General features: G+C 40.3%; 1 protein-coding gene across 1 annotated transcript; it reads left to right on the top strand.

Moving 5' to 3' along the window:
• Positions 1-1,819: 1,819 nt before the first annotated feature.
• On the top strand, positions 1,820-11,195 carry LOC146514176 (uncharacterized). The gene is made up of 6 exons (XM_085167460.1): positions 1,820-2,132; positions 2,567-2,751; positions 2,933-2,962; positions 4,365-4,507; positions 9,881-9,952; positions 10,477-11,195. The coding sequence occupies exons 2-6, from the start codon at positions 2,631-2,633 to the stop codon at positions 10,492-10,494; spliced, it is 384 nt and encodes a 127-aa protein (XP_085023586.1). The 5' UTR covers positions 1,820-2,132; positions 2,567-2,630; the 3' UTR covers positions 10,495-11,195.
• Positions 11,196-11,867: the final 672 nt, after the last annotated feature.

Below are 11,867 nucleotides of genomic sequence, written 5' to 3'. Positions count from 1 at the left end.
GCATAATGCTAAGATCATAGATCAAAAGGAAATGGAAAGCACTAATGCATCATTTTAAACAATCTAATGAGAACTATTTATATATGTTAATATAGTATTATAGCATAGAGTCTTTACAGGCTCATTGCTATTGGTAAATGAATAATCACTTATGCTTTATAGCCATGAAAACAGCATATTGGTACTTCTTATTCTTGTGGTGAATGAAAGGTGTGTAAAAGCAGCAAATGAGATAAGGATATGCAAGATCTGGAAATCTGGCATTTTTACAGATGATCATAGCTGGTAAGTTATTTTGTGAGGTTCAGATGTGGAGTTCCAGTAATTATTGGAAGATTTAATGGTGCTGAATATGCCAGACGATTGTGCACACTGTAGCTTAGGAAAACCTGGGGATGAGTGATAATTATTTGTTTGAATGTAGTTATATTAAGCTTTTTCTGCAACGTCAGAACATCTCCCTGTTTATATTAGACTGAGACCACGTGTGCATTAGATGGAGAAGTTGTATAATTCTGAAGATTTCACTGTGAATCACAATTGTGCAACTGTGCATCTGCATTTCAGCACAGCTCATTTGCTGATATATCCATTTATTTCTTGTATTTGTTTCCCTTCTGGAGTGTGAATGAACTCCTGCCTTGTTTGTCCTTCTATTTCACCTCAGGAAGGGTTTAATGAGAAGAATAAAGAATAGACTATTTAGATATATGTATATATGTATGTACATGTATTTGCTGTGTAAATGACTGAATGTTTGTTTTTGTTGTGCTGGAAGTTGTAGCTCGTCTGCACTTTTGCTATACATGATATAATGAAAACAAAGACTTCCAGGTCTAATTCTAACAGCACAGTCATGTCATGTGATTGTTAACAATCCAAGCGGCATATCTATTCATCAACATCTTACAATTAACCTATTAACTTTTGATTCATTGGAGCTTTATTTATAAAGGGGAACATAAAGAGTACTTGTAAAACAAAAAACATGAAGTTCTCACTAAGTCACATTTGAAGTGTTACTGCTTGGTTTTGGAGTTTTTTTGTTGTGTTTTTGATAATGGCAGACATGGAAACCCTAATGTTAGCACTTAAAAAATAATAATAATGCACCTTTTGTTGAGGACTAAAGGTTTCAAATCTTAGCAGTGCTTTCTAGATCAGTTATAATCAGTTAGAACAAAGGACAATTAGTACTGATGTGCAGACCTTCTTTTCCTTTTCATTTATTTTGTGGTAATTATGAAGTTATATGTTACACGTTTTTCATCCATTAAACCGAACTCTCTTTCCAATGTGGCACCAAGTAAATATTAATGTCTCCTCACAAAGGATCAAATAATCGCGTCATAAGTTAGAAGTGTGAGTTTTTAAACCGATATTGAATTTTAAAGGCACTTACAGCATTCACAAAAAGTGGGCCAACCCTAACTTCCTGCAAAAACCCACACCTATTATTTACAAATCATAGGCTATTTGATTCTATAATTTTTACTTAAACAAAAGCGAAAAACATTTTTTTAAAATAAAGTAAAAATTGGGGAGGAGGGGGGGCGATTTAGGCCTCCAATGCAAACAGTTGATGACGGACCAGCTGTGCAGCTGCAGTTAACATGGTGCTCACAGTGAAAAGCCCACCAGTGTTCTCTTGTATAATTGCACTGCCACTAATTGGTAGTTTGGCCACAGATGTATTGAGCCGACTGGAGATTTTTAAAGAGCCTGCTGCACCTACACGCTGTGGGCAACCTACGTGCAGAAAGCGCTACGTAATCTTTGTGTGTGTGTGTGTGTGTGTGTGTGTGTGTGTGTGTGTGTGACTGAGTGAGTGAGTGAGTGAGCCTGTTACAGACAGGCAGTGGAGCGTCTCTGCTCTCTCGTAAGCATCGCGGGGTTTAATCGCTCCTTCTCCCTCGTCTGCAGGAGGCGCCCGTCGAACCCGTCTGTCTGTCTGTCCTCGTCCCTCCGTCGGTCTGTTTTAGCCGTTGTCTTTAGACAAGTTGAAGTTTGGAGACAATAACCCGTCCTTTTGTTTTACACCCCTCTTCTCCTGCTCTTTGGGTGAAGCTTCACTGTCATCCCGGAAGATTCAGCACCTTCTCTCTCTCCTCAGAGGAAGTTGAAGCAAACAGGTGCGTGAACCCACAGCTCGTGTATCCATTATCTTAAAATGTGTTAAAAATCGTCCGTTTGACGCTGCTAACATCTGCACAGTTATTTATTTATTTATGCATTTTTACCACACACTCCAACACAATAGATCCGTTCTCTATTCCGGTTATTTCAATTTATAGTAAAATCCATTCATCCATTCATGGATGCTTAACAAAGGCTGTGACCAGCAGTTCCTACAGGTGGGATTTCCACCAGCTTCAGAGCACAGCTGCTTGTATGGGCTGAACCCCACATTTGCACAAATATTTTAGCCGGCGATACTGGCTTGGCAAACCTGTCGGAGGGAAAAGAAGAAGGGCGGTGGCATCGTGTGTGTGTGTGTGTTTCTTTCTTTTTAATATCGGGTGTTTCATTTCATCCCAGCGTGCTTTCTCACTGTTCCTGTTTTCAGCACCCTCACAGCTGTGTGTGCGTAAAATAAATAAATAAATACATCGGGAGCCAATCGAGCAGCCATGGACGCGTTAATGAAGGGTTTCTCTAAAGCCAAGGACGGGGTCGTGGCAGCGGCCGAGAAAACCAAGCAGGGAGTGACCGGAGCGGCTGAGATGACGAAAGACGGGGTTATGTATGTCGGTGAGTTCTGGATTTTAATTTCATTGGTGACAGTGTTGCCAGAAAAAATCGACGGGACTTTTCCAATGCTATTAATTCACTAATATTAGTATAATTACTTCGATTATAGGCTGATTACTGAATTCAACAGGGGATTTGTGGGTTATATTTCTAATTGACCTCCACCTGTATGTTCTTACAGGTACCAAAACAAAGGACGGAGTCACAACAGGTAACAGCATACATTATTTCACTGCCTCTCTGCATGACTTTACCCGTTTTCTGAATTCAGTCTGACTTTTGGTTTGGCTCAAGCTGTTAGAAAAGGTAATCTATCCAAATCCACAGGTGGTCAGTAAGAGAGCTGTACTGTAACTCTGTAGGTTGGGGTTATATTTCACTGTTTAACTCAACACAAACCGCCTAATCCCCCACAGGCTATGCCTTGCCATTTCTCATACATGAAATACAGAGAAGCAGAAGGAGGCCGTCTGCTGTAGGCATTCAGGGAAATGGCTGTGCTTTCGTAGGCAGGTGGGATTATGAGAGGAAAACACAACAGCGTGATGTCTTATTTATTGTGAAGGTGGACAAGGGATCTTTGCTTCCAGTGGGACTAAGCGATGCACATTAGATGATAATCTGCTAATCTGCTTTCAGGTGGTCCGCACAGACCAATCTAATGCCCTATGAGTACCCACGACTTGACTAATTATCCCATGTAGCACTGCTGCATCCCTGTAAGCCACATTTTGGCTCACTGCCAATTAAGACAAAGCAAGCATCACCTCAGAGTTGACTGCACGGCAATCTGAACAGTTCTTAACTGTTTTGCAAAGTCACTGGAAGCCTTAAATTCATTCAAATTAGCATTACAAATTCCTCATATTTAAATTGTGGGCCAACATTGGGCTTTTCCAGTGTTGCTGTAGGGAATACTTAAGCAAGACATCAAACAGACAGCAGAAGGTTTGGTGCTTGGCGGCCCACATGTCAGTTTTTAATGACATTTTCAATCTTAATTTCACACTAAAAACACTCTGCAAGACACATACAGGAACACTGTTGAAGACTGGATGTGGCATAGAGAAAGCTTTTGAATGGGAAAGCCCGCAGCCAGCTCCCAAAGTTGGCCTGTCAACCAAATGATATGTCAGGTGATGATCCTGTTTTAAATAACACCGCAGGCAAAGCAAGTATGTTTATTTACACCAAAGAAAATTATCATTGGCAACAGTTGACTGGGACATGCTGTTGCCACTAAACAAATGTAATTGCTGTAGTTTTGGAAATAAAAAAGTGTTCCCATTCTTCCTATCAAGACTTTGTTTTTGTTTTTTGTTTTTTTACTAGTGTGACAGTGTGTTCTGGGATTATCTCACAGAAATAAGCAAGATGATTTCAAAAAAAGATATCGTCCAGATGTGCAAGTTAGATGTGCTGTCAAACAAGCTCACACCCAGAGAAGGCACTGGCCTTTCTGGATCTTGTTCATATATATATTCATGCACACACACACACACACACATATATATATACACATATATATATGTGTGTGTGTATGTGTGTGTATATACGTATTGTTGTGGCTCTATAGAGATACATCTTCTATTCTCCTCCTTTCATCCCTACAGTTGCAGGTAAAACAGTGTCTGGAGTTTCTCAAGTGGGTGGAGCAGTGGTTACTGGAGTTACTGCCGTGGCCCAGAAAACCGTGGAGGGCGCGGGCACCATCGCCGCTGCCACCGGACTGGTCAAGAAGGACCCGGCCAAACAGGTAAGAAAGAAGACTGTGTTTTTCTATATCAGTATAAGAACTGATATTACGATATGTAAGACACGTATATAGAGTCTGTAGTGTGGGTTACAAATTTGCCTAAAGAGCTAAGAATCACGGGTTTGATCTTTGGGGTTGGATCTGGTGTAAAGATCTGTGCATAGCTCAGGTATATATATGTATATAAAACGGTGTGGTTTACAAAGTTTTAGATATTGCAGTCTCTGAAGAGGATGCCATCTTCTCAATACAGTCGGTATATATAACTCCAGCATTGAATACCCAAAGCTAATAGGTAGCACAAACACAAACCATGATTACACAGTTACACCAATTTTAAACCATCATCTGACAGATGGAACTATACAAATGAAGGATACGACCTCCTTGTTTCATGCTATGATGAAGACCACAAACATTAGCATGTATGATAGTGTGGCTAAATAAATTGGTGTACCTCGCCCTATGGAAGCTGGGATAGGCTCCACCCACAACCCTGAATCGAATAAGTGGAAGAGAATGGATGGACGGATGAATGAGATTCATTTTTGTGTTTGTGTTGTGCTACTTATTACTTTTAGGTCTTCAGGGTTTGAGTTTTAGACATTACAATTACAAGATGATAAGTGACTTTTAATTTTATGGCTTCCATGTGTCTTAGAATTTTAATTTTAGCATGCATGACCGAACATTATGGATGCTTACGCTTCCCCACGGCCAAATCAATATACCCTATATGCACGCAGTTAAAACACACAGCAGGAAATGTCATTTGGAGCCCAGCACATCCCTCCATTTCATGCTGTGGCTGCAAGCCATAACCCATTACTGTGCCAAATGGCCTCCTGACCTTGAGTCATTTGTCATCAATTCTCATATTTCTTCTCTGAAATGGAAGGTGTTACATATTGTTAGTTTTCCTGTGTTTTTCATCAGTCAGTCTGGCCTTCGTTTGTCACAGTAGGAGGAAAAGGCGAAGGCGGTTTACCGTAGCAAACCATTTACTGCTGAGACACAAGTCAAATATAAAGTATGACTCTTCTTCTGCCCTTTCAGTGGGTACTGTGATTGTGTATTTTGCTACCGTCTTTTTATACATCTCTCCCTTTGCCTCAAGACTGAGATTTTGAGAGCAACTTTAGTATGGGTAGGGCCTAAACCACCAGTTAAGACAAAAAAATTTCTGAAATTACAAGTAGCCTTTTGATTTCACTAAAAGCGCTTTGGAACAAAATCTTATGGTTGTGTTAATGTCGCAATCTTACACCTGCATAGAAAAAGTTAACTATTAACCCATGATACATAACTGTAGCATGTAGTTTGTTGTATTTTTTTTTTATCTGATGTCACAGGAAAGAGGAAGGCTTGACTGAGAACATAAGGTCTACACCATAAATCATGCCCTTATTTTACTGCATATTTTACTTTAAATTGACCCATACTTTGGAAATAAACACCATGACAAATTAAAAATGACTTAAAAATAAGGTTTGAGACAATTATCTGATTAGGATAGTGTTAGCTGAGGTCAAAGATCCAGCGAAGTGGATGCATTTTCCCATAGGCTTCTAGACAGTCAGACTTCTTTAAGCAACCAGACAAGTCGCCCCCTGCTGGCCATGAGAAAGGTTTAAGTCACTTCTGAATTGATTTCACTTTTAAGCATCAGCATTAGTGTGTCTAGGTTTTTCATATGCTTTCATGGGACAAAGATAATACAGCAGCACACCAGAAATAAAGTAAACATGGTCAGAAAAGTGAAGCTAACTGCTCTTTTTAATTACTTTCACAAGTTATTCCTAAAAAAACCCATTTGTAAATACTTAACATTTGTCAACGCTGTTAGATCTTGATGTGTTTTTGCGAGAATCCCTGAACAGAAACAGGAAAATTAAACGTGTCAATCACCTTTAATTGCAACTTTAGATCTTCACTTTTGCACTTCTGCTTCACATCAGCTCACATTAACGTTGAAACTCTTTAGCACTCGAAAAGACAAACTTCAGCATAAGCAGCAGAAAAGGAAAGAAAAAATGCTGTCACCACTTTTATTGTCAACACACAGCAGTTACACTCTCCTGAACTTACACTGTTATATATCTAGATTAATAAGGTGTTAAATTGTGCTTTTCTGACGGCAGCGTTAAATTTGCCTGCAATAATTATCCTCCTCTCTCATAACGCTGATGCGAGCAGCAGGAAATAACAAGCCGGCCAAATATTTCCCAGGGCAACGCAGAGACTTTGTCGAACGTTTGTTGTGATGCTCTCTCTTCCCTTAATTAGTTATGAAACACGGGGGAATCCATAACAGCAATTTAACAACAGCATGCACACACATGCACACATTTCTTTATATCAGCCTTAATTGGCCGTGATTAGCAAATAAGTACCCAGTGGAAAGATAAGATACCAAAGAAATCATTGAGCGATTTCTCCTGCCGGTGGCGACAACTGAAAGGGTAGAAAGGGTTTTTCTGCAGCCTTTTTTTTTTTTTTACTGCTTTCATCTTTTGTTGCTGGCAAAAAACTAGAGCATCTGATTTTTTTATGAAAAGACAGAATTGGCCGGCAACACCTTTCATCTTTCACAGAAGTTGTTTTATTGAAGCAGCGAGATAAATATTCAGTCTAAAGGAAGAATCGTACATATACATTTCTGCACACTGTAACTACACACACACACATTCAACCAACCATGCTTCCATTCTCTATATGTCTGTACAATAACTTTTTCAGTGTCAGGTGGACTCACTGTCAGGCATAACATTCCACATGTAGACTTCTGTACTTCTGTTATACCTTCTTCAGATTGACCTTAGATTTATAGTGCACATGTAGATTTTTGCCCCCCTTATTTTTACTTTATTGTGAGATTAATAAAGTATCTATCTATCTATCTATCTATCTATCTATCTATCTATCTATCTATCTATCTATCTATCTATCTATCTATCTATCTATCTATCTATCTATCTACCTACCTACCTACCTACCTACCCACCTACCTGGACTCTTCCCAGTGAGAAACTAAAAAGAAGAGAGCATCAGATTGTCCTCATTTAAGCATCATTTCCAGCCGGCTCAGCCATTAAACTTCATTAATATTGATTTTATTTAAAAATTGATGCCAGGTTGAGAGAGTCCATCAGCTGTAGCTGATACATACACACAGACACACACAGATTCACAAACAGAGGATGGTGGGATGCTGAGTTTTGATTAATCTCCTCATCTGGTTGTTCCGCCAATTCATCATCTGCTGGTGAGTCATATCATGACAAGAGAGAAGTGATGAGGATAGTGGGAGAAGAAAATGAGGCGAGGGTGGGCAGCGTAGTAGAAAACGTGGCGTAGGGCAGAGGGGAAAATGGTCTCAATAAACACATCTTATTGATGAAATCTTTTCAGCCGTGTGATAAAAGCTGCAGTTTCACGTAAAGCAGTTTTTGCTTGAAAATGAAACAATACAATGTGGTCCCTAGAGAGCTATCGCTTTAGTAGATTCACACAATATTGCTTCACTGAGATATATGAAGCAAATTTCTGTGTAAAACTTTTGCCCAAAGTTGAGTCTGATCGCAGCAAACACACAAGGTAGAATTCACTGTTACAGTGAATGTCTCCGGCTCCATAAGGGGAACAGATGGAGGCTTGATGGGTGGTGTTAAATGCAACAGCAGGAGGACAGGGTGCAGTAACTGGAGCACCTCACATCAGCCTTTCATCTCAGTGCACTGTGACCACTCCCCATTAAGGAAGGTCAGTTCAATGGCACAGTGCAATCAAGGGAAAATAGGAGACATCACCCACCCCTCGCCCAGTCTTCATTAGCGTTTCACGCCTCGTCCTTGTCCCGCTTTTAGCAATCACAGTGACCGCCGCTTGTAATGAAAGTTGTGAAATGAGCATGAGTTAATGCATCCGCGAACAAAGCTGGAGCACAGTGAACTGTGCACGTTGTTTACGTTCAGTCTTTTGTTTTATACTTTTATAAGTTTTTAGCTCAGTCACACACAGACGAATTAGAAGACCGCCACTTCAGATCAACTCATTGGTCGTCTGAAGATTTTAAATGAGAATAACCGCAATTACAGGAGCTTCATTTTCATGGTTAAATTGAGTCCGTGTCACAGGCACAGCAGCCTTAAAAATTCAATGTTAATCGCTGGAAGAAGATAAATGTTTTGCTGACCTTCCACTTCATCCTGACCTCTTCCTTGTGGATTTTGTGACTCATTAACAAAATCAACAGGAAACCTGTTGATTTTGTGAGACGCAGAACACGTAGGGGCTGATGCTGTCAGTCCACCCCAAATATTTGAAATATTCAGATAGGTGACTGCAGAAAACTGTACAGAAATGTCCTCACACGTCCTTTTAAATTACTTTCACCAATCTTTCAGTCATGTAATATTCCTTCTGCAGACACAAAAGCAGGCTCAAGGGATCACTCAGTGGTACTGTAGTCCCACAGCATATGTGGGTGACAAATGCGGAGGACACAGCGATGCAGCCGGTGTAGTTACAATGAATGTAATGACGTAATTTGTTTTGGACAAAGGTGTCAAAGACATGTAATTTGATGTAATTAAATTGTGTCAGGTCTTAAAAATGGCTCCAAGCAAAGTTTGTAAAGGAAATAGTGCAATCTCACCCATTATCGTATCCTTATTCCAAGGTTTTCCTGCGTCTAACAATTTGAATAACTGGAAATGGGAATATCAGTACATTTAAAAGTGAAGGTTGGGTCTTTAGGCTTCGGTTTGGCTTGTGCTTGTTCACACTACAAGCAACAGAGTTTCTTTTAAAAAAAGGACAACCTCAGTAGCTACTTTTCTATGTCACATGTCATCCTGGGGCCTGTGTGTATGTGTGAACATTGTGATCGGGCAGGGCTGAAGAAACCTTGGGTTTGTTGTGCGTCACACAAGCATCAGGTGTCAGTTTGGAGCTTCCATTGAGCAGGACTCACCTTTGGCTTCTCACCTGTAGACTTATTCTGAACCACACACGGGACAAAAGATGCATGTAACGCCATGACGTCATGCAGCAGTTATGGATGTGTAGTGTAGTCTGTGAGTCTACACAAAGAGCTTTTCTTTTCCCCAGCAATAATCCCATGCTGTGCATGTTTGCTCAAAGTGACCACCATTCTGAGTGCCGGTCTCTAATACCAGGGAAGAAATTTCATTTCTTTGAAATGACAGTTGGATGCAGTTAGTAGCACATCTACAGCTCAGGATATTTCACCTGCGTAACCATGTTTTTTATTCTTTCACTTTTCAGGCTGTTTTCTTGTTTAAAATACAGTCGCATTTTAAAGATCGAGCACAAATAAAAATAAAACGTTTCTCTTTGGTCTTTCTCCAGAGTGACGAGGCCTCAGCGGTACAGGATGTGGCAGAGTCACCAGTTGATACCGACCCTGCTGATGTCACAGAGGTAAGGCCCACCTACCCCCACCGACCGTGTTAGCTGCAAATCACACTTGACTGGATAACGTCTTGCAGGTGTAACCTCACCTAAGTTTTATTAGAGGTATTACGGTATAAAACTATTCATTCATTTTAACACATATTTAGCAAATGGATAGTTAGCTCAGGGACACGGTAACTCGCTGTGTCTTTGGCATACCCAAGACAATAATCTTTAAATTACATCAACATTTCTGTTAAACAAATGAAAGGTTCATATATTATTTGGCATTTGCTGGCAACTTGCTTAAAGGTTACATCCTGCTTAAGGCAAAGACAGACTGTGAGCAGCTCCAGACAGCCACCAGAGTTCATAAATAAACCATTTAATGGGTGGTGTAACATTATCTCCGTTACTTTGCACAGTTTCTGTGATGTAATGTCATTAAGCTGCACAGAGATGCATCTTTCAGGGTGAAAACGATCGCACCGCAGGAGGTCATCTGCATCCCAGATGATAAACAGACCTCTATTGTTTTTGGCCTGTTTCAGGAGGACTCTGACGAATAACCTGCTGAGGAGCGTCGCTGTTGAGGATAAATGATCGAAACATTCCATGTTGCTCTGCCAAGTCCCGTCGTGCCTCGTTTTGGTCCTTCATGGAGTCTGTGCTCAGCGTCGGTGTGCGTGCGTGTGTGCGTGTTTCCGTCCGTGCCGCCCCGTACGTCTGTACAATATCCGTGTAAATGTTGTGAAGATCGAAAGATGTCGCGTGAACGTGTTGGTGTGCGTCGGTGTGTGCCTTTTAAACATCAGTCTCGAAGGAGACCTCAGGTGTGTGTCCTCTGTGACCAGCTGTCATTTACAGTGACTCCCTCCCACTGAGAAAGCCAGCTGATCACTGCGTGTCTATGCGTGTGTGTCTATATATTTGTCAACTGTGTGGCTATGTCAGTAACTCAAACATGGAAATATACTGCAGTCTACAAACACCTAAGTGTCTCTATATAAATGAACACTTTACAGTGATCTGTTTGAGATGGGAGCAGAATAATATTCTCTATTTTTGTCTGTATACTGTCACTGTTTTTTGCGGTGGACTATAAAGTGCTGAGCTATTTGTGCTTTTCATATTTTTTAAGTTGTCACTGATATAACAGATATGCTATATCATATTGGATGGACTTTTGAAAACCCAGAGCATGTAAGGAACTGATATTCATTTAATGGGAATTAAATGTTGAATAAAATGTGTAAAAGTGTGAGGCCCATGATGTTTTTAGAATTGTGCTTCATTGCTCAAATTAAATACAAAAGGAAAGAAAAAGCTATTGTCTAAAATAAAAGTGTAAAAAGAAAGAAAAAGGCAAATCGCCTTTAGTCAGTAGTTGAGGAATAATTAGGGCAAAGCTATTTAAAAGTGACAGATGCGTCTTTAAAATGAATGCAGGAGATAATGGGCAGCCACTGTAATTTGGCAAGCACCAGCGTAATATGTTCAAATCATATCTGTGTGCCAGCTAAGATCTGGGCTGCGGTGTTCTGCACCAACAGGATGCGGTGAAGTCAGCTCTGACTCGTGCCAACACACAGCGCAGTAGTCACGACAGGAAAAAATAAAATCCGTAGCAGGGAGTGTGATCTGATTTGAAAGATTCAAATCTATCTATATAGATCTATATCTATGTGTGTGTAGACTAGCTTTAAGTAAGTTGGCTGACCTATAACAATAAAAACGTGTTGAGAGCATTTTTAAAATTGTGGTGAGCGATGTTATGTGAATAACAGTGTATGTTAAAACAATGATCACACTGGTAGTTCACAAGCTGGATGTCAAAGCATCTTCACTTTCTCACTGAAAGTGGGACAAAAATCAGTCTTTCCCCCCGGTGACAGCCACTTCATTAGGAACAGTTCATTAGGTGTTCAGCTGCTCATTAACA

This window comes from Neolamprologus multifasciatus, chromosome 7, assembly GCF_963576455.1.
Source record: "Neolamprologus multifasciatus chromosome 7, fNeoMul1.2, whole genome shotgun sequence".
NCBI classification, from domain to species: Eukaryota; Metazoa; Chordata; class Actinopteri; order Cichliformes; family Cichlidae; genus Neolamprologus; species Neolamprologus multifasciatus.
The sequence above is the reverse complement of the archived record's forward strand: the minus strand, read 5'-3'. Positions and strand labels throughout refer to the sequence as shown.

Bases quoted from the DNA above. Each gene is read 5' to 3' on its own strand.
- LOC146514176 (XM_085167460.1), top strand. From the start codon at position 2,631: ATGGACGCGTTAATGAAGGGTTTCTCTAAAGCCAAGGACGGGGTCGTG. The intron at 2,752-2,932 runs GTGAGTTCTGGA...ATGTTCTTACAG, and splicing joins AGACGGGGTTATGTATGTCG to GTACCAAAACAAAGGACGGA. The intron at 2,963-4,364 runs GTAACAGCATAC...TCATCCCTACAG, and splicing joins AAAGGACGGAGTCACAACAG to TTGCAGGTAAAACAGTGTCT.